We start from the raw sequence: 27,045 nt of genomic DNA, 5'->3' as shown, positions 1-27,045 counted from the left end.
GCCAGACTAATAGCAATAAGCTTAAATGTGAAAGCCATGCAATCGAACACCGATTAATCAATTAGCGTCATGTGCATTTTACAATTGAAACAGAGCTGTAACCATTGGGACAAGCTCGCTGTCACTCGAGAAAACCACCAGAAAATGCTTTAATTGTATTTGCAGCTCAGCGACCGCCCTGCCTCCCGAGCGCTCCGATTGGCTCCTTTCAAGAGTGCTTAAATTTCCCAATCTCTGATTGGCTGAGAGAGCTTTCTGTTTTGGTTGCCTGCCAGCAGCCGTCTGGAAGGGGAGGGGAGCCGTCTGCCTTCCGCTTCTGGGCTGGATTGACACACAATGAGGAGCAGAGGCTGGGGAGACGCTCCACAAACGCCGCTGTAAATAAATACAACAATCACTGAGGCCAGAGAAACATGGAGAACCAGGTACAGTGGCTTTTGTGTCTCCTTGTGGGATCTGAACTTTTCACGGAGAAAATGCCAGCAGGCTGCGCGCTGGCAGGGCAGGAATGAATCCTCTGTTCTGCTAGCCAGAAGAAAAAAAATGCTCCTGCTGCTAATGAACTCGTAGTTGTTTGGCTCTGGAGCTATGCTAGCTGGGCACTCATACATCGGTATTTACCGCTAGCTAGCTTCAGTCTACCACACCATTCAGCACCGCTGCATAGCTGTAGCCACAACCAGGCACACAAAGAGATTTACACCGGTGTTTATTCTCCTCTGCCGTGTTTAAAACGCACATGCACATTGTTAGACACCATGCAGACCAATCTGAGTCGAGGTTTTGTTGTAGCTAAGCTAAGCTAGTCTACCTATCAGGAGAGTGTCGGCCGTTGGCTAAAGGCTAAGGAGCCGCTACAAGGCGCCGGGGAAAAGATTTGTCCTCTCCAGGTTGGGCTGGAGAGGCGGGGTGGTGTCTCCACTGCCAGCGGCCTGAAACCTCACATGCAAGGCTAATAAAACCAGCAGCGACCATACAACTTCTGCAGCACCTTTGCATTATTTGCCAACAGTTGGTTAATGTTTAAGGCTCACCACATTCTTGGTTGTAGACTAAAATGCATGCAGCATGGTGGAAAAGCTGACAATCTCTGTGTGTGCAGACGTTTAACTTGAATCAGGTTATGAAGACCACCCATGCATTGGTTGATCACTGAGAGGCACAAACCCAGAATATGAAACATAATTTAAGGACTGGTATGGAAACCTTTGGTTCTACAAATTTAATAATATTGCATGTATAAATTAGCACAGTTAAGATTTATGTCATCATCAAAAGCTGCACCATTTATTTTGTACAGAACAGGAAAGCTGGTAAACCAAACCAAATTACATGCTGTATCTGCTAACTGTGAGGGAGATATTGCTTTAAAATGGGTTACTCTCTAAATGCCTGAGGTTATTCAGGACTATATTTCAGATGGTTAGGCCACACACACCCATGGAAAGTGGCTCAGCCACTTTCTTGGAGCTAGTCTCCATTCAGCATTGGCCCCTTTGAAGTTTTAACTAGATCTGTGAGTGTTCATCCAGAGGAAGTCTTCTGCTACAAGTTATAAGAGGAGTGTAGTTGTATGTCTGTGATGAATGTTAACTGTTACATGTGAAAGATTTGCATCAGATTTTCATTCTTGCTACTCAGATGCACGCACACTTGCCAGTTTATTCGTACACGTAGCTAAAAATAATGCTCTGTAATACAGCAGCCCTGCTATTAAGCATACCTTCATAAAGGTTATAACATTTTGTTGTTGTTAATCTGGTTTAGAGAGGTGTTGATTCAACTTCATCGTCATTTCAGAGGCTGAGGTTTGTGGTCCTATCAAATTGTACTGCTTGAAGGTGGTACAAATATTTTGTTAGCCCACAGTGATGTGGGTGAACATTATAGCACATTAAATTAAGATATATTGCAGGTTTGTTGCAATATAGGTACACCCAATAAACCTGGAGTTGCGTCTGTCAGATCCAGAGGAGGGTCAAGTTCACTCTGAAAATGTTATATTTGAATTTATTTCTTGCACATTACAACATCATGACACAGCCAGAGCGATTCATGCGTGTACAGTAAAGCAGGATCCTCATAACTTTGTGTGCAAATACTGAGAAATTCAGCTGTTTTCTAGTTATGAGACCTCCATTTAAGAACGTAGCGGTTGGGATGACAGGATGAGTGGTCATGCAGCTTTTTGTAAATCCCCTCACACTCATTCACACACCCTATTTCCAATACTCACTTGTTTTCCTTGGGTGCTGCAGATAAGCTATTTGTGACTCCCCTGTGGCTCCCAGGGATCGACCAGTTTTCCAGTACAAGTAACAGTTTCATCTCTTTGAGAAGAAAGGTCTGGTGTGATGATGAAGGACTTAGCTGGAGCCTGCAGCTTCATCAAAACACAGCTGCTGTCATGATTGTTTGTTTGTGCGTCCCCTCCGAGGGAAACTTTCTGACTTTTTTTATTGTAATCGTTTATTAGCTGGAAGAGATTAACATGGTCACGAGGGGTGTTATTTACATGTCAGCTGGGAGTTCATTGTTTTCATGGGAGCCAGTGTGTCTGCCAAAATTTGTATTTCCTCTCAATCGGAGCTCTGTGTAGGAGAAAGAGAGAGAGTGTGCATGCACCATGTCAATGTAAGTGGCTTTGTTGCCATTAATAGAGGAGAGCTTAATGGACGTGTTGCCACAATTCATTTCGTCTATCTAATATTAGAATAGAATTAAATGTTTGAGAAACACAATCATTGTTTTTTATATGTATGTCCCCAGTGTGTCACATTTTCAGGCAGTGTGCTGTAATTCAATTAATGTCCATGTACATCAAGGTGTTTTTCATTTTACGTCTTTATTTCCCCAGACTGATATTGCCTCCTGGGCTGTAAATCTTCTGATTAATGGTAGAAATTATAGTCAGTAGTCAGATTTTAGACATATGTTCTTCATATTTTTGGACAATTTGACTTCAATTCAATTCATGCCAGCGTCTATTAACGTAATTTTTCCTTTTCCTTTTGTAGAGCATAGTCACGTATTTTAGCATTTCATCAGTAGAATTGTTAAATTAATCATTTGAATAATCAGAAAATGGCAAACATATGCTCTCTCTCCCTAAAATTTAAGGTTTTGCTGCCTTTTTTTTTTTTGTTTTCTGTCACTGTAAGTTCAATATATTTGGGTTTTGGATGGTTCAGTCCAAGTCATAGACTAGAGCTGCACAATCTGCAAAAAATAATACATCTATCTATCTATCTATCTATATATATATATTGCAGACAGATTGTGATATGAGTCGCAGTTTTGATGGGAATGGTAATTTTGCATTTCATTTTTCCTAAAAAAAAATATTCATATAAATTTTTTTTTTTTGTGCTGGAGTCTGTACCTGACAGGCTAGTTTCCATATATATCTAGAATATGATTTGAATACTGGGACATCTCTAGCACCACAATGCGTCATTTATAATGATATGTTGTGATACGTTTGACCTTTTGTCAAAAAAAATTGCAGCTCCAACAATTTGGGTTTCACTTTTTGATAATGATTTTGATAATATTTCTATCAGTTGATTTAACAGACAATAAACAATCTTTATTTGCAGCCATAGTGTTTTCTTTGTAGCCTCAACTACTAATTATGTTAAATGTTAATAAATCTGCCAACTATTTTCTTGATTAATTGATCATACCAGGCGTTTCACTATTTTGACATCTTATAGAGCAAATCATTTGTTTATCGGAAATAGAAATAGTGAACTGCTCTACAAGATGTCACAAAGCTGTCAAAAGAGCCCAGTATGATTGTTTGTCCAAAACACAAATATTTGTAATAATTTTACTGTGTGCAGGTACTCACATTTTATAAGCTGGAACTAGTAAATGTTTTGTATTTGTGCTCGAAAAATGGCTTAAACAATTAATCAATTATGAAAGTAGCTCCTGATTAGCCTAATTAGTCTGTCGAGCTAATTAATCAGCTCAGCCTCATGTTGCCTCCTGGGCTCTTGACTTTGAGATTATTGGGAGAAATTCCATGTTTGTTTTTATAATGCGTTCAGTTTATTGTTCCCTTTGATTTCTAACAGCGAGTCACTGTCTTCCTCTTTGGCTCATTGTCATCCTGATTTTTATGTTGTCCTTATCACACTCTTGATTTCGCAGAGTCGTGGAGTGGGTGGAGGGGGATTGTTGATGGTTGGAGGGACTCCACGGCTGCTCACTGTGGGTGTGGTGGAGTCTGGAGTTTAAGGGCATTACTGCCACAGAATGGCTGGGCAGTGTGCCAGGCAGGGGAGGTGTGTGTCTGTGTGTGTGTGCGAGAGAGAGAGAGAGAGAGAGAGAGAGAGAGAGAGTTAGCCAGGGAGTGCCAGACCAGCTCATCTCAATCCTGTCCCCTCTAATCCCCCCACTCAGTCCCAGCTCACGAGCTGCTCTGTGCCGGGGCCAAATCCCCACATTCTTCAGTCCTCCCCTGGACATAAAGTGCCTTTCTGTCCCCTCTCGTCTCCACACCCCCCCGCCTCCTCGTTCCCTTCTGCACTCCCATCTCCACAGCCTCTTCACTTGCTATGCCAATCACCGCCGTCACACCAGCAGAGTGTCATTAACATGTCCCGTCGCTGTCATTGTTCTTGGCACAGAGAGGTAGCCCAAAAATGTGCCCCTCTTCTGGACAAACCTTTTGAGATCTGTCGGCTCGGACAGCTAATCACTCCCATTCCACAGGGAGCGTCCCGACACCGGTCCAGCTTTGTGTTTGTCCAGACCAAGTGTTCAGCCTCTCCTCTTGAGTATAAAGTACACACACTCCAGAAAAGAGATTCAGAGGTTTTTGTTCAAGGTGGAATCAGAAACCAATGAATAATGTCCCCTTGGTTTAATCTCACTACCCGCTTTGCTTTTGTCTTAGTCAAGCTCTGTTTGTAAGGTGTCTCAGCCACTGTAATCTACAGCTTTGAAGTCTGTGGCATAAGGTTGTAACTAGTGATTATTTTCGTAATTGATTAATTTGCAAAGCGTTTTCTCACAGTGATAGTAATTAATTGATTAATTATTGATTAAGTATCTATTATGTAAGATACTGGAACCATTAAGTGTTTTGTGAAAGAATGATTTTAATGCTTAATCAATTACCAGAATAGTTGCTGATCAATTTCTTGTTGATAAACTATTTGTTTCAGCTCTAATTTACATATTGTTGGGTAGTTTAACCTATAACAGTGCATCATACATTATAAGATCATCATATGTTTTGTACATTGCAGCTCTGACGTAGCCCATTATCTTCTCCATTAAATGTTTATTGGAAACTATCTCAGAAAATATTATCTATCACAGTCTCCCAGAGTCTGAGGTGACGTCTTCACATCTTATTTTGTCCAACCAGTTGTCCAAAACTCAAAGATATTAATTTTTTTTATTATAGAAAGCTAGAAACAGAACAGAGGCATTTTGCCATTTTTGCTTAAAAACTCCTTAAACTCTCTGAAATTCTTTATCTATTTCATCATACTATCTCTTCTGTGCACCTGTGAAGCATCGTGTAAGTCTAGTTTTTAAAGACGCCATATAAATCAAATGTTCTTACTTACCTGCTTATATAATAAATGATCGTAAATAAATCGTTTCAGCTCTAAATAGAAGTTTGAGTATCAACTATGATTTCAGTCGTATGTTACAGGCAAGGAAGTCATGTAGGGTAAACCTACATAAATTCAGGTTAACCATCTTTTTATTTTTACAGGAAGTTTTTTGTTTCCTCTTTTTTTTTTAGTCTGACTCATTTATTAGTGATATTAATTCTTATAAAACACTATAATATGTGATATCTGATTCAAGGTACATGAACTAGAGAAGCATCACATTATTTTTTTTTCTGAGTGAGAATAAGCAAGGAATCCAGATAATACTTAACAGACGCTGACCCTAGCAATTGATCAAGTAATCAATCAGCAACTACTTTGACTTTAACAATCATTTTCCTAGTTTCCACTTCTGGATTGTGAGGATAAGCTGTTTCTTTATCTTATGTGGTGGTACTCAGAATATGGTTCAGTAAAGTAAGTGACTCGAGAAGACGTCACCTTGGGCTTAAGGAAGTTGTGATTGTGAAAAATTGTGATTTTTCTCTTATTATTTGATCTAGAAAATGGAAAAAAAAAACTATATATATGGAGAAGATAATCTGCAGATTAATAAATAATTTAAAATTCAGTCAAAGATCCAAAGAGTGCTATATGTTGACAATGTAGAGGCTTTTGTTTGACCTTTTCTCTGCTCACCACAATATGTATAAAGTGTAGATAACAAATGTTTCTGCTCTTCATCATCTCCATCAGTTTCTAATCTGAAAATTTTTGCCCTTGTAGTTCACATTTCACCTATTTTTGGCTGATGTGTATATTCTCCCACGTCTACAGGCCTGGTGTTGTGATAAACTGTACTTGACTCTTCTCTTTCTTTCTGTCTGTCTCTTTTCAGTGCACGGTGCAGGTGAAGCTGGAGTTGGGCCATAGAGCCCAGCTAAGGAAGAAGGTGACATCAGAAGGCTTCACCCACGACTGGATGGTGTTTGTACGAGGGCCAGAGACCGGTGACATCCAGCACTTTGTAGAGAAGGTTGTCTTCCGCCTACATGAGAGCTTCCCCAAACCCAAGAGAGGTGAGACCGGTGGATAAGAATACTGGAACACTTATTCTCAAAAGTTTATTTTCACAGCATACACACCAGGACAATTAAGTGTTTTAGATGCTGCATAAGGACGTTTAGTAACAGATACAGCATGAAACATTCAAAATACAGTTCACATGATGAAAACAGAAATAAATAGGGCATCTAGCAGGCGCGGTGTCAAGGCCTGTCATGATATCGACCTATCATAGGATATATCAGCATGACCTCGATCATTTTGCTGACCTCGATACGGCCTGTTTTTGCTGGGTTTACATGCGCATTTTTTATGTAAGAATGTCACCAACATTATAGCCAACATGATGCCAAAATATACAGCAGGGCTTTCCCGACCATCATAAGACTTAGACGCAGGCACCCCACCTATTTGTGCAATAAAACAACGCCCTTAAAGACGCAACTCAATGTAGTTTGTCTGAAGCGGAAGGTGCAGTCCTGATTGTCGTTAGCTTACCGACCTGTGGCAAAGACCAGAAAGTCCGTCATTTGTCGTTTTACCAGGGTGTCTGCAGGTCCTTAAAAAGTCTTAAAGTGTCTTAAATTAAATGTTACAAATATCAGGGCGTAAAAGTCATTAAATGGATTTAAATTTGAACATGTGAAATCTTAAATCGCTTATATCTGATATGGTTTATTCGTTCTTTCGTTCCTTTTATTGAAATTAGTCAAGCTCTGTTAAGTGGAAATCCTTATTTCTGATGTCTAAAATCTATAAACCTACCACTGAGCCTAATACTGTCTTCTTACTTCATACTTGAATTCACCTGTGGGTAAAATGTTGATTTACTTACGTCACTCTGAAAAGTCATATTCCTCTACACATGACCACAAATATTATTTACCGTTATACTTGAATGCACGACTTTAATAAGAAAAAGATGATCTGTCCAAAAATTGGTCCTAAATTTGTGTCTGATACCTGAAGACACCCTGTTTCACCCTCCACCAACTTCATTCTCCAATCCGTAAATCCACTAGCAAACATCCTGTTGCCGAGGCCATCCATCCTGGCAGCACACTGGCCGGATTATGGAAGTAATTGCGGTGTTTGAGCTTCACTAAACGTGTCCATGAGTCGCAAGAGGCATCACTTGGTTTTGGTTTTGTCTCAAACTGAGTAACGTTAGGCTTCTCCTATAAAGGTACTATAATTTTAGATATACTTTCTTGTACATGTTGCCAGGTTGTAAGTACTGCTTTAAAATTTTTTTATTCATATTCCAATTCCAGTGTCTGAAAATAATATAATTTTTAATTTTAATATAATTTTAAGAATTAACAATTAATTGCTCTTTGAAAGGGTGTACTTGCATTATTATGCTTTCATAGTATCATTATATTAGTGGCATAAAATGGTCTCGAAATGACAATAATATTGGTTATCACAGTTGTTTCCTGGACAATGTATTGTCCAACAAAACAGGTATCGTGATGGGCCTGGCAATGTCGTTCTTACTTTTCAAATCAGGTTGTACATATATGATCATTCACAGAGCTCAAAGTCAGAGTGTGCATACACTGTGTCCTCAAACAGAGCGCTAGACTAGTGTGTATAAAGGTTTAGTGAAATAAACAGTCATTTGTTCTTTACTTTTCTGTCCCTTTTATAAATTGGTGTGCTTACTTTCTGTCTGGTAAACATGGATACATATTGGCCTAGTAAGAAGTCACTGATGATTTATTATTATGTGTCACTGTTTTGTGTTTAAGTGCGGTTAAAACTCAAATGCTTTGCAAAATGTACAGAATTATTATAATGGCAGTCATGGCAAATTTTGGTTACAATCATCAGTGTGTTGTCCATCACATTGAGTCCATGTTCATGTGTAATTTGCTAAGACTTTTTCTAAATAACATAATTTGTTTTTTAACCCCATTTAGTGGGAGACTTAAAGGAGTATTTGTTTCTTGGTATTTAAATAGTTATATAGATGTATCTACTTTACCTCAGTCATTATTTCAATATGTCATTCTGTTGATAAGAGTAATGTGAGTGTTCATTAATAATTATTGCTCTGTCTTGGTCTGTCTGCAGTATGCAAGGAGCCTCCATACAAAGTGGAGGAGTCGGGCTACGCAGGCTTCCTCATGCCTATTGAGGTTTACTTCAAGAACAAGGTAAGACCGACTGGACACTGACAATAACCTGTGTGGTTACTGTGTTTATAGGAAGGAAATTTAGGCTTTGGGGACAGCAGAGGCTTTAGGAAATATATAAATAACTAAGGCTTCAATATTGTTGGAGTTGTGTGAGGTTTTTTTGGCACATGTTTTAGATGTTTTACTAAAGAATCTTTACTATTAATGTGGATGTAGTTCTTGTGAGCTGCGCTGAAATATTTAGAGACTGAAGGAAGCCAAGCATAGACTGCCTTTACATGCACACAGAAATCTGGGTTACTGGGAGGAAAACAGGTTTTTCCAGCAGAAATCTACCCGTGGTAACCAGGTTAATTCCACAACTTGATAAAAGAAACTGGTTGCTCCGTCTAATGTGATGTTTCAGAAATCAGGTTACTGTCCGAAGCCAACAATAATCAGATTACTCTGAGTGCCCGTAGTTTGTTTAAGTTTAAGTGCAATGCAGTGTTGTGTAACTGATTTTTTTTTTTGTGAATGGCTTCACCTTGGACAGCCGCACTCACACACCCTCTAGTCAGAGTTCTTATGTATGCACTCAGCCAATCAGAAGGCACCACTGTGTTAGTAAAACTTTTATAAGGGGGACAATTTTGCTCTTTAAGTGAGAGAAATAAAACGAGCACACACTATTATACTGGCACCTTTAAGTCTCCATCAGCCATTAAAGTGAATGATGAAAGAAAGAAAGACCCACTTTACTCTCATTATAAGATAAGGACGACGCTTAAGTGGTATCTGCACATTAGTGTGCCATCGTCTCCAGCAGCTCTTTGTAATATTAAACCTCTGGACTGCACCCAAAATGTTTCATCCTCCTCTTATGTGCAGTTAACTTGTACACAATGGACAAATCTGTCCAGAGGATCAAGAAAACACTTAAAAGGCAAGCAAGAGGAGTGTAAATATCAGCAACCATTAATCCGTCTGCATTTACACAAAGACATTTTTGTTTAATCTATCAAGCGTGTCTTAATGCCTTTTTGTCAGCTTTAATTATCCACTTCTCTACAGCTTCAGTGAGGAATGTTAGATGATTCTTATCAGTGTGCACGCTGTGGCTGTGTCTGTTTATTAACTTCCTGGGTGATAGTTCATTCATTCAGCTTTTATCTATTGTTATAAAATGTGTTGGTGCAATGCTGAAAGACAGGCACAAATTAGCTTGTGTCACACATGCTGCCAGAGTTTTAAAATGGTCTTTTATCCTTTTTTCCTTCCTTCAGGAGGAGCCAAAAAAGGTGTGTTTCAACTACGATCTATTCCTCAACTTGGAGGGCAACCCACCAGTCAACCACCTGCGCTGTGAGAAGCTTACCTTCAACAACCCCACCAAAGAATTCAGGAGAAAGCTGATAAAAGCTGGAGGGGTGAGGCTGCCTGACAGACACATTGGCTGGTTCACTGGACTGATGGCTGAATGACTGAAAAGAGTCAATAGCAGAAACTACCACATGATGCATTTCATCATGTGTATTGTGAATGCTGGTTCTGGAAGTGTTTCATCTTTAATGCAGGGTATCTGCAGGTCTTAAAGGATTTAGGTTTCCTCAAAAAAGGCCTTAAAGGTTATTAAAAAGTCTTAAGAGTTATTGACATAAGTCTTAAATAGTTTCTCAGTAGTGTGTGTTACAAGAAGTTTTTATATTGCATTGTGAGCTGGTGGGACCTATAACTAAACACGCTATGACAGGGTTCCTGTGGATCCTTAAAAAGTCTAACAGCATTGAATTCATCAGTCTAAAAATAAGGCCGTAATTGGTTTTAAAATTTCTTAAATCAGTCCTTCACTTGTCCTTTAAAATGCTAAGACATGGAAAGTAGAATTTTATAAGTCACCTTTTCAATTGTAAAATCTCAAAATGATTGGTAGCTTCTATTAAAAAAGAAAATAGCTCGCATCAATGTCAAGCAGATCAGGATCATATCTTGTTTTTGGCCAGAGCAGATGATTCACTGTTCTCCAAAAAATGCAAGGCTCAGTGTGTTTCTTGCAAAAAGTTTTTTAAACTCAGCACGATGGGAGTCAAGGCAGTGAAATCCCACATGCAGAGTGAGAAACATAAAATCACCAAGAGACCTCACCAACAAACGGCAGGTATTTCCCAGATCTGTTTTACCCTCATCTCTGTCTAGCCTTCACTGCAATCTCCAATACCAGCACGAAGGTCAGCAGCAACAGATCTCCTGACAACATCAGTTTTGGCCATTATAAAAATAGATTTATAAAGCCTTAAATCTAACTTTCCTAACACTGTAGGAACACTGTGTAAATGTAGGATTGTTGTGACACTGGATTGTGTGTGTAGGAGTCCAGGTTGTGTTAATTAAATTAGTTATATCATTAGGAGTGCCTGTTATATACTGCTGGGAAATACTAAAAAAATGTTATAATAATAAATATTTTTAGGTCATATTGTCCGTGCTGCTTATTCATCATACTTAAAAATGTTGGCAAGTATGATCGAGAAACTGGTAATAAATTGTGGTTCTAAAAAGAGCTTAATGAGTCTGAATTTAACTTGAATCCTGCTGAAATTCTCAGTTTTACTTCACACTGAAAACTGGGATGTTTTTTTTTTCGTATGTTTAACATGGCAGGTGGCTCGAAGTACTACACTTCTCATGAGCCTTAGCTCCTGTTGCTATGGAGAGAAATCCAGTCAAAGCAGTTGTGACTTCAAAACGCTTCTTAGTTGAATTTGTGAACAAAACTCTTGTTGCTGAATTCACAAAAAAATATCCAGAATCTAAAAGTGAAGTGATTTAAGCTCCAGTCAGTTTAGTCAACACCTGGTTGCAATTTAAAAAAAAAAGTCTGTTGCACACCATAATGTCTCAGTGACAGGTGTGTAGGTTTCACAATGAAGGTGTGAGGACAAAAATGTTGTATATAAAGTGAGTATAAGTGATGAACAGTGCGCAGGATTCTTAATTTGCTTTTAACATTGTAATCTTTAGGTTCTGCTCTCCATTAGTGGTGCATGTAACAAGATTTTAAGCTAAGCGATAGTATTTTTTTCATCCAAAAGTGCACCTTGGGAGTCGTCAACTAAATTAAAAAGGAGGTTGTTTTGCAATACAGCTGTTTATCTGTGGTGCTGATGATTCAACCAGGAGTTTCACGACCATTCAAGCCGTAGAAGTGCTCCAACTGTGAGTCACCTAACACTGTCTGTGGGAAAAACAGAAAAACAGCTCTATAAAAGCCTGGTTCTGTCTTGAATCGAAGTAATTAAAGGCTCTGTACAATATTTGTGGATTTACTGTGTAGTGTATAAGGCTCCATAACTCTTGTCTTTTTAATTTCAGGTATTGGTGGTTCCAGAGGGGGCTGAAGCCGTGTCGAGGCCCAGTCCAGACTACCCGATGCTCCCCACCATCCCCCTCTCTGCTTTCTCAGACCCCAAGAAGACCAAGACATCTCATGTGTCAAAGGTTGGTTGAATTGCCAACAAGCAAACACTATCTGACTTATCTCACTAGCACTGTCAGCTGGCTCATTCATTTAGAGTCTTTAACCAGAAGTCACAACTTTATTGATTATGCCAGTCAATTTTTATCGATGGATATAGGGGCAAACGTCTAAATGAACATCGTACAAAATCATTGAATTGGCCTTGAGAACAGGCTGACTCAGGCTACTAATCATGGCCAGCTGTTTTTGAGCATCTGTATGCAGAATTACTCAGTCGGCTTATCTGCCAGGAGACGGGACATATCAGGAGAAAACAGGAAACTGATCCTGTTACATTTTCCATGGTTGCCACTGTTTTGGTGTCAACCTTTCACAGACCAGTACAGTGGTAAGGTCTTCATGTTTGACTGGAATTAATGGCACTATTTTTAATTTGTAGCGTTACATAGTTCTTCCTGTCTCTTAATTCCTCCTTATATTTTTCTCTAGACACTATCTGACTTTGGTATAATTTACAAAACTTTAAGACACACACTGGTGACTAACAAGTTTTGCTGATGGCAAATGCTTTTATGACTATTATGACTATTAAACTAAATATCCCCTTCATTGTGACTGAGAAATACATGTTTCTTCAGTCCACATTATAACTGTGGCATGAGGGGGTGTGTTTTGAGTGCTGGCTTGGACTTGGTTTCATCCAGCTGTGTCCATCTGCTGATTATAGAAAGAGTCAATGAGAGCCACTTCTGAAGACTCACACATGGGCACTCTCTCCACTCCTCCAGTCTGCATCGAGTCTATTGCAATGAAGCCTCTTATGTACATATCAAGTTTGAAAACCTGTAAAACTGTTTCCTCATAAGTGGATGAACAGTGTGGAAATATCATCCTCCACTTGTATCACTTTGTCAGAGAGCTCTGTTAAAAGCCACTCCTGTGGATACAGCCTTCATTACATGCTTACTTTGTCTACTGCAAACAGTTTTACCACACATTTAAATGAGCTATTATCTATTGTCCCTCAAGGTAAGAGTCTAATCTAATGCAACTCCAGCAGTACAACCAATGTAGTCCACAGCCTGTTTGCCCATGATTGTCAGTCCAGACTGGCAGTGTGTAAACGCTGTTTATCCTGTAGTGCAGAGTATTTTACTGTCTAGGTTTAACTTGTGTACTGGTATGTCAGGAACTACCTCTTTTATGCCTCAGTGCTGGTGTTAGCCACAGACAGACAGAGACATTACGTTTCCAGGTTGTCCATCCATCCATCTGTCTGTCCAATTTGTTTGAGTGCCATATCTCAAGGACACCTTCAGGGAATTTCTGTTTGGCAGAGAAATGTCCCTTTGGATTCAACAATGAAGTGATTAGATTGTGGTGATCATAGGTCAAGGTTACTGTGACCTTGTCTGACTCATTCTTGTGAATGTGATATCTCAAGATACCTTGAGGGAATCTCTTTAAATTTGGCACAAAAATTTGGATTGAAGAATAATCTGATTAGAATTTGGTGGTCAAAAGATTCCTATGCTTATTATGACAAAATTTAACACAAATGTCTAATAGGAAATGATCACATTTCATATCCCAAAGGTCAACTTCACTGTGACATCACAATAGTTGGCATGAAACACCATTACTCAGCGTCATATATCAGGAACAGAAGGGGAGATATTTGGCCCAATAGGAATTGGTGACACTAATTTTGAAACTGTGTTGATTGTATAGATTCTCTGTGCTGCCCAGGGGGAAGATGTGTGTGTGAAGCATCTATGTTTTCACAGACATGGATGTAAACTGTGAAAGAAACTTGACTGATGTGTGGAGGCATACAAAGGGCGTGGGTGTGTGGGTGTGTGTGTGTGTGGGGGGGGGTTGTTGGCAATGCTAGCAGCACGGCACCAGGGAGAAGTCTGTTAATAGGTCTGCTGCTTTGGTTCAGACTGAAATATCTCAACAACTGTTCGATGCATTAGCAAAAAATTTGGTTCATTCATTCATGTTCCCCGGAGGATGAATCCTGCTGACTTTGGTGACCCCCTGACTTTTTGTCTGGCGTCACCATGAGGTTGACATTTGGATGATTTATCACCAAACACCTGCAAATCTAGTGACATCCCATTAACATCAACTTAGTTTGTGTTTAGTGCAAATTGGCAAAACATGATAGGCATTACACCTGCTAAACACCAGCCTGTTAGCATTTTTGCAGTGCGCATGTGAGCATGCTGACTTTACTGTCAAGCTCAAAGCACCACTGTGCCTAAGAACAGTCTCACAGAGCTACGAGTGAGGCTGTAAACTTGGTCTCATTATGACATAGGGAGATGGTTTAATTAGCTGTATTTCTGTTGTTTTTTTAGACTAATCATTGAGGAAATGATTACTTCACACTGACCTAAGTGCCTAGTTTGACATCTCCTTCAAATTAAACTATGTGATTACCATTCAGACTAGACTGGCAAGACCGTGATAAGGTGCAGATGAGCCTGTGTCTTTTCATTGTGTCTTTGTCTGAGTGCCTTGATAGCAGATTGTCAATGATGGTGCTTTTGTTTTCTCTCTCCAGGAACCCAGCAAAGAGGGAAGTGGTGGCAGCAGCAAAGGACCCAAACCGCACAAACTGACCAAGGAGCACCGTGAACGGCCCCGAAAAGACTCTGAGAGCAAAGCCACATCGAAAGGAGACAACGACAGAGACGGAAGCAGCAAGAGTGGCCGTGATCCTTCCTCTTCCTCGTCCTCATCTTCAAAAAAGCCGTCGGAGATCAAAGTGAAAGATGAAGTCAAGGTCTTACCCAAGGCTGCCTTCAAGGAGCCTAAACTCACCCTGAAGGAGTCAAAGATGGAGGGCATGTCCCCGAAAGGAGGGGGGGCTGGGAGCGGAGGGGGCGGCGGGGGAGGAGGCGGGGGAGGGCCCGCCGAGACTAAAGCCCCAGGGAAACGACCCTCCACTGTCGAGTCTCCCAAACCCAGTGCTAAGAAGCAGAAGAAGGGCAGCTCAGAGGGGCCGAAGGGGCCGTCCAGCGGGGCCTTCACGGGAGCCTCACCTCGTGTCTCCTCCTCATCTGCTGCTAGTCAGCCCTACTCAGAGAAGAAACCTCCGAAGGAAAAAGGTCGCTGGGCCAAAGGCAAAAATGACACGCAGGAGCCAAAGGAGCCCAAGAAACTTCCAGAGTCCGAAGAGTCGAATTCAGAAGATGAAGCATCGTCGAAGTCAGAGGTATGTTGGCTACACGGGAGCTACATTTTCAGAATTTTGGAAGTGAAGAAGCTTTTAGAAAAGAATTTTACAATGTCATGGTTTCAAAAATTGTTTTTTTTTTTTCCTAATCATTGTTTTGATAATAAATTATATTAGCGATAGATTATTATTATTGCTTAATCTGCAGATTATTTACTTGTTTAATTGATTAATAGTTTTTCAGAAAATAGTGAAAATGCCTGTTACAGTTTCTGAAAGCTTCAAATGTGTTGTTTTGTGATCAAGAAAACCAAAAGAAAACATTCAATTTACTTTAAATAACTAAATTCAGCTCCAGTTTCATATTGTTCCTGTGTTCATAGAGAGAAATGAAAGACCTAATTAGTTCCAAAGCTCAGATCGTGAATGTCTCTGTCTCCCAAAAATAGAGTCAGGACAAAAGGCGGCCCTTCAGAAGTCAAAAACAGCACAATGTTAATCATGTTAATCCTTAACTCTGATCATTTCTCTTTTTTTGTCCCAACTTTCTGTCCGTGTCTTTGCTCCCTTGTTTTCCCTCATCATTTTCCTCTCCTTCTTCTTCTCCTCCTCCTCCTCTTACAGCAGTCAGCCGTTTCCAGTCCTTCCAACTCCAGTTCAAGCTCTGACTCCAGTTCAGATTCGGACTTTGAGCCAGGACAGAAACAAGGGCAAGGTACAGGCACCCATTCACCTTGAGTCATAGAGCCGTAATAAGGGCGTGTTAAAGAGTTTTCTGGAGGTAACAGGTTAAAGCGAGTTATATTACAGTTTGTGTGACTCTGTCCTCTTCTCCCAGGCCCCCTTCGATCCATGGTGGAGGAGATCCAATCGGAGGAGTCGGATGATGACGACAGCAGCTCAGAGGAGGAGACGCCTATCAAGACCAACCCCCCCAACCGTGACTCTCGGTCAGTCTCGCTAAAGACCCCTGTGGTCATCAGTAAAAACACTGGTCCTAGAATGCACTTTAACCTTGCCACTGCTAAAACACACATGTAGCTCTAGCTCACTTTACCCTGCCTGGAACTAGATCCACATTCTCCTCTTTCAAGTTTTTTAATGCCAAAAGGTGCCAGTGTTATGATCAAAATCTATTGTTTTACCATATTTTCAAAACATAAAATCCATGCACTAGTTCGGGGCGTGTCTCTAGCCAAGTTTGCATCCAAATTTAACATAAATTTTAAACAAATTTCAAGAAAGCCTGCAAAAGAAAATGCAAATTAATATAGAATTTGCATCCAGCACTGCTATGAGTATATTAAGAGTTGAGAGCTTCAAGATAAATACCTGGTGACGCTAATTCTCCAGTTGGGTGTCAGTAAACTTCTGCAGAAGAAGAGGGCTCAGTGAGATGATGTATTTAAAAGAGCACAAAAACAATGTGATTAAAAAATGTGACAGCTATGTTTGTTCTATGTATCAATTTGAGGAAGGTTACCTGCTAATGGCTCTACACATCAGATATTTTCATTTGTCACCCTTATTAGTCTCTGCAGTTGACATTTAAGTCACATACATCATGATTTGTTTGCTTAGTCTGTTTCCGTTAGACTTTGATGCATCTTATTTTTATCAATACACCATCTTTTCCATCTTACCAAAGTGTAAGAACCGTTTTTGTGATATTGTAATCTTTTTTTCTGACATTTACAGATTTTTTCAAGTGGTTAGAAATGTTCTGCTTGCATCTGTATTCTTGTCTATTTACAGTGAACTGTAGCACCACAATTTAACTGGCTTTTATCACAAAATCTGACTCAGAGTTACAGACTGACAGATTTTAGTAGACCGATCTTGCACACTGTGACATGCAGTGGACCTAAAAGATGGTCAGGGTTTCTGTCCCCACCTTACCAGTGTTTTGTCTTGTCTCAATATTGTTTAATCTTGTTGGTTTTTAAATATCTGCTATGTTTCCTTCACTGGGTGATAACAGACTCTGTGTCAGCAGCAAATAATAATTACAGTCAAAGATACACAAATCCAAGTACAATGCCAAGCAGCATGACACTGTGTTCTGTCTGTCAGTCTGTGTGTGATTGACCTCTGACCTCTTCCTGTCCCCCCCTGTCAGACTCAGCCTGGACAGCGAGAGTGACAGCAGTGACGGCTCGCACAGCCCCAGTCGAGACCCCGCTCCGCCCCCGCAGAAACACAGCTCCTCCAATAACAAAGTGAGTCACACAGACCTCATTTTACCGCCCGCTTTCATAGATGTATTGACATGGACGGAAATAGTTTGACTAGTAGATAAACAGTAAAACCGCACATGAACGATTACAGTTGTAGACCTACTGCCTGAGTCAGAGTGTGACCTGCTGTTTTATGATTCTGTTCTTGTCTGTTCTTCAAAATAGTGCTGCGTTTTTCACCCAGCATTTTTCAGTGTTAAGCTGTCAACATAATCCTCAGACAACATGATCAGCAATTTTCTAAGGCATTACATTTTGTATCTTTATATTTTGAGACTAAAATTGACTAAAGAAATTAGTTCTGTGGTAAAACTATTCAAATAATACTGTAAAAAACAGTCTAAGGCATTTTTGTAGATAGAGACAACGCATTTTGAATTTAAATGCTGTATTCATAATGTCTTGGTTCCTGCCCAACACAAAATAGCCTAAAGACATTCACAGACGTGGTTACATTTCAGCTGTATTAACTGTGATCGGTGTCCCAGATAGTCTTGCGGTCTCACATCAGTGCCTCTGTCTCTCCTCTCTGTATAATTTCTGTCCTCCTTTCCCTCTTTCTTGCTCTCTTTTTCTGCAGGTTTCAGGCAGAAAGAGTCCAGATTCCTCATTTCGCTCAGAGAAGGTGTTGAAGAAGGGATACGACAAGGTAGGAAGGGTAAATCAAACTTTTTTTATGCTTTAACTCACATACACATACACATACACACACACACACACACACACACACACACAGGATTTTGTCCAGATTCAATGAGTGCATTAATGAATACAAGATGGAGTGAGGGCCAGTGAATTGATCCAGATGTGCAGACAGACTGGCCTATGAACCCTTGAAAAGAAATCTCCTCTTTCTTCTTTGCAACAAGATGATTCATGTAGTGATAAAATGAAACTCTGGTAAACAGGTCTTATATCAATCCTTCACATTAAAGTACACTGAGCTTCATGGATTTTATTGAAACGTTGGGAAAAACGTCAAATCCGACACTGATCAAATTCAGAAAACGAGATCTATTTCAGGGTGTAGTTTAAAAAAGAAAAAGTCCAAAGTGAACGTCTTGCCTTTAGTGAGCAAAAAGAAACACCCAAGAGGCTGTAAACAATATGTTTTGGTGTCAGTCACGGGAAGTTTATTTAAATAGCCCCAAAATCACAAGCTTTGTCTGAATTTGTCAAATTACAATCTAAACAAAGGATAGTTTGACTGTATGTGTACCAGTCGAGTTTTTCTCCTGGCATTTATGGTTTTCAGTCAGTTTTTGTTGGCGGTCAACCACACAAAGGATGCATGTTAACAATAAAAACACACCATACACCCTAAACACACCCAAAACACCCTAGATTTGTAGATTCACTATTTTGCGCCAACGTTAAATAGCCATACAGACAAAAAACAAGATCATAGAACACTAAGAATATCGTTAGTCTTTATTTCCCCCTCCGAGGCTTGACTCTCTAGGACTGTCACTTTTTCAAAAGAATCAAGATTGTAATTCTGACCAACATATAATGCATCAAAAATGATTAGCTTGCTTTGCCTGTGCCACCTTACTTGAGTGACAAACTAAGATTACAGAAAGGCACCAAGCAGCCTCAGGGCATGTGTCCACATTGTGTTTTTCCAGAGGGCATTTTTTCAGCATCTTTTTCAGTTGTTCCCAAAGAGTCAAGAGCGTATGCAGCTGTATGCAGTCGCCTCTAGAATAGGCGCTGCCCCCAGCGTCTTTATCAGTCATGATTATCTGGCCAGTAAGATCCCCTAGTTTTATCTATTTTGCAATAGCAAAGAGAACAGCACTCTAGTTAGGGCCAGACAGATAATGCAGTTTAGGAGAAACCCCCCACAAGAGTTAGAGACACAGCCTGTTGCAAGCGCACACTGACCATGCTGACTCTCCTCTATATACTCTGCAGGCCTACACAGAAGAACTGGTGGACCTCCATCGCAGACTGATGGCTTTAAGGGAGCGTAACGTCCTACAGCAGGTGTGTGTTCATGCCTCCATTTTCACTGCATACTGTTTTCATTTTGATAAAACATCATGCCATTTTCCCATGCCATTGCTATTGTTGTGACAGTGACTTGTGCGTGTAGGAGGCTGTACAGTCTGTTCTTTAGCAGAGCTTCAGTCAGCACCATCAGACCTGTAGTAAACACTGTCACCCCTGCTTGCTACAGTCATTACGAAGCTCATCAAGTTATAATGGGCAAGTGTCCTTTTAAGCGTGAACCTTAATCAAGCTATCAATTTTAATTGGTTAATACATCCATCCATTTTATGTCACTTAGTCAGGTCCAGGTCGCAATAACTAGATTAGATTAAATTGATTATATCATTAGGAATTATTGTTATGTACTGCCGGGAAGTGCTGAAAGAAACGGTGCAGAAAAATGTGATAAAGATAAGTAATTCCAGGCTGTATCTTTCTGACTGGTTTTATATCATACTTTCCAACTTGATCTTGAAACAAGGATTACATTTCAATCCATGTGGTATTAAAAAAGTTTTAATTTAACCTGGTTAACCTTGCAATTTTCTTTTAATATATTGTTGGAGTTATTTTGTAGGAATAATGTGATGTGAAAGACTAAATAATTTTCGATCACTTCTTCCAGATTGTGAACCTGATTGAGGAGACGGGCCACTTCAACGTGACCAACACCACCTTTGACTTTGACCTCTTTTCACTGGACGAATCTACCGTCCGCAAACTACAGAGCTACCTGGAGGCGACGGCCACGTGACAGGAAGTGGAAACCGGCGTGGGGAAACCGGCCTGTGGATGGCGGCGGCGGCAGAGGTGGAGGTAGACTCGCCACCACCGTCTCCTCTTTTTCAGGAGGGGATGAGCAGCCACATCATGTTGCAGCTGTTGTTACAGGCCTGACTGAACCATCGAACAACTACCACACAAACAGAAACACGCGAACAAACACAAGCACACATGAAGACACATCACCTTCACGTGACGCTGGGGAGGACACTGAAGGAGGAGGTGTGGAAGGGAGGGTGGAGGAGGAGCGGAGTGTCTGAACTCCGTCTACAGTCAGGATTTTCACTACACATCTCTTTTCTTTTTCTTTCTTTTTTTTTTTTTTGAGTCTGTGCAGAGCTGTGGTATGCACCCCACACCCCCTCCTTCACCCTCCTGCACTCCCGCCTTTGCAAACCCAATACTTCCCCTCCTCCTCCTCCTCCTCCTCCTTCACACGCACACTCCTTACTCGGCAGAACACTTCAGTCCCCTTCCCCCTGCTGTCAGCTGGAGCTCATTTCTCTCCCAACATCCTCTTTGAGTCGTGTGTGTGTGTTGACTGTGCATGTCTGTGTGTGTGCATGCGAGCGCTGCGGAGGTTTTTAAGAGGAGATGTTGTCTTTGTGGTTACCGACTTCTCTTTGTTCATGAAGCTCGAGCACAAACAACAGCCGGTTTCCCTCCTTCACACACACGGCAAACAAATACAGATTCAGGTCATACTTTACTTCAACCACCCCCCTTCAGCTTTTATAAGCAGTATATGTAGTTTATAACACACTATAATGCAGTTGTAAGCAGATATATGTACGTATACTGAAACTCCTTCTACATGGAGATTGGTGTATGAACTGATAATTAGTGACATCCTAGTAAAAACACTTACTGTACCTTAATAGACATTTTAAAAAGTCCTTATATGTGCTTATAACTGTATTACAGTGTGTTGTGAACCCCTCATTTAATCTTTACAGTGCTTATAGATAATACAGGTGAATTACAGTAAAGTGGTACCAGGCTCATGCACATGTTTGTCTCCCAGGTCCTTACACCTAACACTGTACATGAAGACACTGACACGTCGTGTGCTGTATGTGTGTATGTATGTGTGCGTGTGCGACTGTGTTTTGGATGAGTTTTCTCTGTTGTCTGAACATTTGAAAACACATGTTGTGTTAAGTTTCCCTTCTACTTCCTCGCACTGAAAGCTGAGCCTTGACCTCCTCCCAACAGCTCACCCCCCTCCCTATCTCAATGAAGCCCCCTCACTCCATCCCTCCTCCTTCTCCTCCTCCTCCTCCTCCCTTATTCTCATATTGGCGTGCATGAAAGGGCTCGACTGCTCGCGGCCAGAGCAGTGGAGGATCACTCCTGAATTGCCTTCTAAGTGGTGGGTAGGGTAGGGTGGTGGGTAGGGTAGGGTGGTGGGTGGGGGTTAAAAAAAAAAAAAAAAAAAAAAGCCGTGAAAAAGTAGCCATACTTGTCTCCCAGAATCCAAAAATAAGAAAAAAAATAATAGGGGCCACGCTTTTTTACATTTTATTTTTCTACAAGTGCATTTTGTGTATTTATTCCCAGACTGCGGTTAAGATAACCTGTGAGCTATGAATGTATATCGCTTTTACTTTTATACGGCTAGCAACAGCCCCACTCTAGTGCCTTTTTCTGCGACTTGCAGTGTGAGGGGGGGGTGTGCGCTCTGTTAGCCATGGTCACACAGATTGAACCCCCCCCCCCCCAAATACCCCCCCTGGGGAAACAAGTGTTAATAGGAATGCCTGAATATCCAGTATTGTCTTAATGGCTTCCATCCTGCTTCTCTTTTTTTCCAGTGTCTTTGTAGGCTGTTGTCATTTTATCAGTGACATTTCTGTTAATCAGGCCCTCTAGAAATTTTAAGAGCACTATTTTTTTCCCCTGATGGTGGTCATGTTTTTATGTTCTTGCTTTCTGAGATTGGGTATAGTGTTTCAAAGAGGAAGCATCAGGCGACTGTGTGGTAGTTACTCAAATCAATTAGCTCTAGTTACAGTTGCTTGAGCTGTGTCGTGTGTTTTGTGAGATGTTGAATAGGGTCGGAGTTCCCTCTTCAAGCGGTTTCGAAGAATTTGAACTAAAGGTGGAGCGTTTGATACCAAGTAACCAGGCACTTGAAGAGCAACGACAAAGGGCAGAAAAATAAGCTAAAGAAAACCCTCCTTGTGTTTTCTTTGTCTGGATATTTAAAATATATATCTCAGGGGCCTGCATCATGAAGCAACATCAGTGCGTTCGACTGATAACTTTAATCCACGCTGACCGATGTCACAAAGCTGGCTGACTTTAAATCACAAAAGCAGTGCTGCATTAGTTTCACTTTAGAAGATCCCATCAATACCAGTAAACGATCACTAATAACGAGCAAAAAAGCGACATGTTGACACACCTGTTGACTCACTTGGCTGACATTTAAGTCGTGTTTGTAGCACAACCCACTCTTATTATTTTTGTGCCTTCATTAATGAAGACAGGAGGGTGACAGGAAATGAGGGGAGAGAAGAGAGGGTGCACGACATGCAGCAAAGGTCCCCGTCAGACTCAAACCTGCAATGTTGCGGTTCATCATCAGTGTCTGAAGCCCACAGTGCTTCTAGCATGTAGCATGAAGCAAGTTGATATCAGTACTGAATGACATTTAAAGTTGCATTTGATTCAACTGAAATTATTTAATCGGTACAGTGTACACTATTTTGCATTAATGACCCATTACTGCCACCCAGAAGAACATGCTGAGACAATGATCATAAATAAAAAGACATACCCACTAAAAGCATCTTAAAATAATATCCACACACTGAGAACTGGCTACTAGTAGATTATATACTGATGTTGAGTTCATAATGATTAATATTAGGACACATCTACTCAGTGTCACCCTCAGGGCCTGGGTCCACATAGCTAGGTGCCAGCATCTCTTTTCAGTTCTCCCCATGAGGAGAGAACGTGCAGCCAACTGGAGAAAAGGCGCCGCAACCAGCGTCTTTTTCAGGTTGCTCTGGCTTTTTTGTGCAGCTGCTCCAAGTACTTTTAAATAAAAAAACTGTGAACTTTTCCGGAAGGCGCTGGTGACGTCACTGATGCTTCTTTAGCTAGGCTACTGTCTACTGTCACAACAAAGACAGAAAAGCTAATTTTTGGAAGCAGATCAGCCGGACACTGAGTGTTGCCATACACATTGTAAGCTCATTGTTAACTGTGTCTTCAACCATCTGTTAATGTGGCGTTGTTGATGTTAGCCACCCAGCTAATGTTGGTGTCAAGATGTTGTTGTTGTAGAAACAAAACCCACATGTAGCATATCATTTTGAACTTCTCTGCTGAGGAAAAACGCTATGTGGACACAGGCCCTGATTTTGTAGCCACTTTGCAAAGGAAATAAGGGTAAAACCCACGTTTAGGTTATCTTTAACCAGCAGTATTGTTGCTTTGGTTACTAGAACCTTCAGTGTTGACAGGCTATGACTTGTGACATGGAACCAATCAGATCATGCTGTGGGCGGGACATTGAGTGAGGCAGCAGAGTGGAGACTCCCGATAGAGGCAGGTGGCACAGGAGAGCCAAAGTAGCCATGTTTCAGTAATTAATTTTATGGGCTGTTGGTAGAATAAGAGAATGATTCCAATAATTGTAAAAATGCTGAATTAAGTGGCTGTTAATGGGCCAGGCTGATAAGCGGTCGATTCTTAGTGGTTACATGTAGAGTTGAGCAATATATTGATACTATATCAATTTCATGATATGAGCTGAGTTGCGGTCTTAGATTTTGGATAATACCATGTTGTCTTTTCCTGGTTTTAAAAGCTGCATTACAGTGAAGTGACTTCATTTTCTGAACTTACAGACTGTTCTAGCTGTTCTATATCTTCATTACTGATGATTATTTATCAGAGATCTCACTATGTCAATATTTTTTGAAAGCAACAACGGTCAATCCCTCAATTGTCACAATATCGACATCTAGGTATTTCATTAAAAATATTGTTATATCTGATTTTTATCCATATCATCCAGCCCTAGTTACAGGCAGGTTATTATAGTTTGTGCACTGATTTAGAGCAATTAAATTGTTGAGCAGAACCATGTTTCCTGTGTCCAGACGTATATGACGTTTATCAAAGGGACACATGGCAGCCAATTAGAGGTTTGTTTTCTGTGGCCGCGGAATACTGAGCAATAATTAAGATTTCTTTTCCGTTTAAGCCCTTTTTATTTACACATTTACTCTCCAAATTTTTGCAGCAGAAACGCTGTTATTTTTTAAATTTGTTTGTTCATCAGGAACCAAAGCACAAAATGTCAGGAATCATTTTCTCCTCATGCCAGAACATGTTGATAATGGCGTCAGTGTACAATTTAATGAATCCTGTGTAATAACGCTGGCTATTACCTGTATTCTGTTGCCTTTGATTTTGACTATTTTTGTTTAATTTTTATGTTATATATGTAAATATTGTTACATTCACTTTGTTGCCTACTTTTCTTGATCTTTTTTTTTTTTTTTTTTTAAATCTTTTTAGCTTCCTGAGTATTGCTTCTTGCTGCCGCACTGACAAAATTTCCCCAGAGAGATCCACAGTTTTATCATATACAGTAATAATGTGAAAGGCGTCTAACTCCTACCCTTCGTGGTAAATTGTGGGTTAACCAGCCAGCCAACAGAGCCAGGCACCAGCTTTGTGAGACCGGTTTCAAGGATCACCACTGTTCAGTTTTGTGAAGCCAGAAAACCCCAGAGAAAGCCAGAATGAGGTGAACTTGCTTCATGATTCAGGCCCCTGGTGTGTTAGTTCCTGTGGCCCCTCTAGGCTTTACACACACAGACACACACAGACACACACACACACACACACACACACACACACACACACAAACAAACACACCAGCCCACTGTGGTATAAACCTTCAATGAGCTCCCTCCCCTCCTCCTGTTTTTTTTTCCTGCCGACAGTGTTTTTATTCTGATGCTTCGATAGCTTTAATACCTTTCTCTCTTTTTCTGTTGCCTGCCTGGCTCAGCGACATGTACAGTACACACTCCCTCTGCCCTTACTGTAAACGCCGTCTGAGCACGGAAAATGTGTCTCAAGAAAAAAAAAACAAGAAGAAAAACCTGGATTCCTGCCGCCTTATGTGCCCTGCAGTAACCCCCCCCCCCCTCCTGCCCTCACTTCTCCCCCTGTCCCGCCCTCATTTTCTCTAGGTGTGCCTCTGTCCACAGAACTTCAGGCCGTGATTACTGAGAATGAACTTTGCAACTTTGTGTGAGTGATGTTTGTGCATCTGCGAGTGTGTCTGTCAGCGATAGGAGAGATTTTAAAAACCGACCTTCCTGTCCTCTTCTCTGTGCATCGATGTGGGAACTTTTAAGTCCTAGTTCATGAACTCTGACCTTTGACCAGGCACTCATTCAGTCCCTTGTTGTGGTGGTTGAGAAGGGGAGGTTACGTGGGGACTCGACAGAGAAGCCCCACTGTCTACCCACAGTCAATGTTTTATTTATGGACCTCTGCACTTTTGGCTGTGATGACTTCAGTACTTAAGTAGTTACCTGAACTGTATTTTTAAGGATTTTATACAATATTTACATGCAATACGATATGAATTGATTTTGTTTTCTTTGCCAACCATTTTTTTTTGTTTGTTTCTTATTTAATTGTCTTTATTTTGGCATGATTTTGTCACTATTATTCACAAACACATGCCTGTTGGATCTATTTTATAGGCATCAAACGTTATGGAGGATGTTCCCTGTATGTTTTTGTGTGTCATGAATCTGATGACAGCCGAAACACCACGAAGCAGGTGTAGGAAAATGTTTGCTGGATGAGCTGAACTCGATCACCCTCTGCTTCCAGTAGAAACAACTGGACCAGAACGAGGACGAGTGGAGTCCAACACTTTGGTTCAGGGAACTGAACTGTTTATTTTCTGTGTCATGTCCAGTTATGATTTGAGTGTTTCTTTTCTGCTCATTCATAGAAGTCTTTACCCAAACGAAAACAGTCAGCTAATTTTATTATGTCATAACTTGAGCCTGAAGAAACACATCATAGGAAACGATAGAGTTGTGAAGTGTGTTGGAGCAGACAGTGTTACCCGACTTACAGCTGGAGCACTTTTACTGCTTGCATCAATACGAGACTCTCCTCGTCCAAATGATTTTAAAAAAACATCAGAAAATATCTCGACTCCCAAGGAGCATCATGGCAAGAAACACCCAGTCTTTAATTATTGGGTCAGTTTTGGATGAATTCTTCCAATATAGTGTCGCACTTTGATAACGACAAACTGTTTTGAATTTAATGCCTCATTCGCACCCCTTCTGAGCTAAGGTTCATGGGTATTGTAGTATTCAGAGCCACCTGCCAAGCCAAATAAGATAACTAAAACCTGATTTCTCATAAACTAAGTTGAAGTAATTGAAACTATTGGTCCTAACATGAACCCATATAACCGTTACATCATCTGAAAAGAGTCCTGAGTTTCTGTGTTGAGGAACATTGAAGATATCATTGAAAGAAAACAGTGAAAATGGGAATTAAGAAGGGAGAGAAACACTTCGGTCCTTCTCACTTT

General features: G+C 40.6%; 1 protein-coding gene across 2 annotated transcripts; it reads left to right on the top strand.

The window, feature by feature from the left end:
* Window positions 1-324: 324 nt before the first annotated feature.
* mllt1a (MLLT1 super elongation complex subunit a) lies at window positions 325-21,817 on the top strand. Of its 2 annotated transcripts, none has more exons than XM_049588947.1 (12): window positions 325-425; window positions 6,478-6,658; window positions 8,724-8,806; window positions 10,054-10,197; window positions 12,140-12,265; window positions 14,818-15,471; window positions 16,057-16,147; window positions 16,271-16,382; window positions 17,552-17,651; window positions 18,250-18,318; window positions 19,587-19,658; window positions 20,290-21,817. In XM_049588947.1, the coding sequence occupies exons 1-12, from the start codon at window positions 414-416 to the stop codon at window positions 20,416-20,418; spliced, it is 1,773 nt and encodes a 590-aa protein (XP_049444904.1). In that variant the 5' UTR covers window positions 325-413; the 3' UTR covers window positions 20,419-21,817. The 2 variants fall into 2 exon arrangements, with proteins under 2 accessions (XP_049444904.1, XP_049444903.1); XM_049588946.1 differs by having other exon boundaries at window positions 18,250-18,327.
* Window positions 21,818-27,045: the final 5,228 nt, after the last annotated feature.

Source organism: Epinephelus fuscoguttatus, linkage group LG10 (assembly GCF_011397635.1).
Source record: "Epinephelus fuscoguttatus linkage group LG10, E.fuscoguttatus.final_Chr_v1".
NCBI lineage: Eukaryota > Metazoa > Chordata > Actinopteri > Perciformes > Serranidae > Epinephelus > Epinephelus fuscoguttatus.
The sequence above is the reverse complement of the archived record's forward strand: the minus strand, read 5'-3'. Positions and strand labels throughout refer to the sequence as shown.

Excerpts from the sequence above, each read along its gene's own strand:
- mllt1a (XM_049588946.1), top strand. Across the intron at positions 8,807-10,053 it reads AGGTTTACTTCAAGAACAAG|GAGGAGCCAAAAAAGGTGTG; the intron begins GTAAGACCGACT and ends TCCTTCCTTCAG. Across the intron at positions 18,328-19,586 it reads GATACGACAAGGTAGGAAGG|GCCTACACAGAAGAACTGGT; the intron begins GTAAATCAAACT and ends TATACTCTGCAG.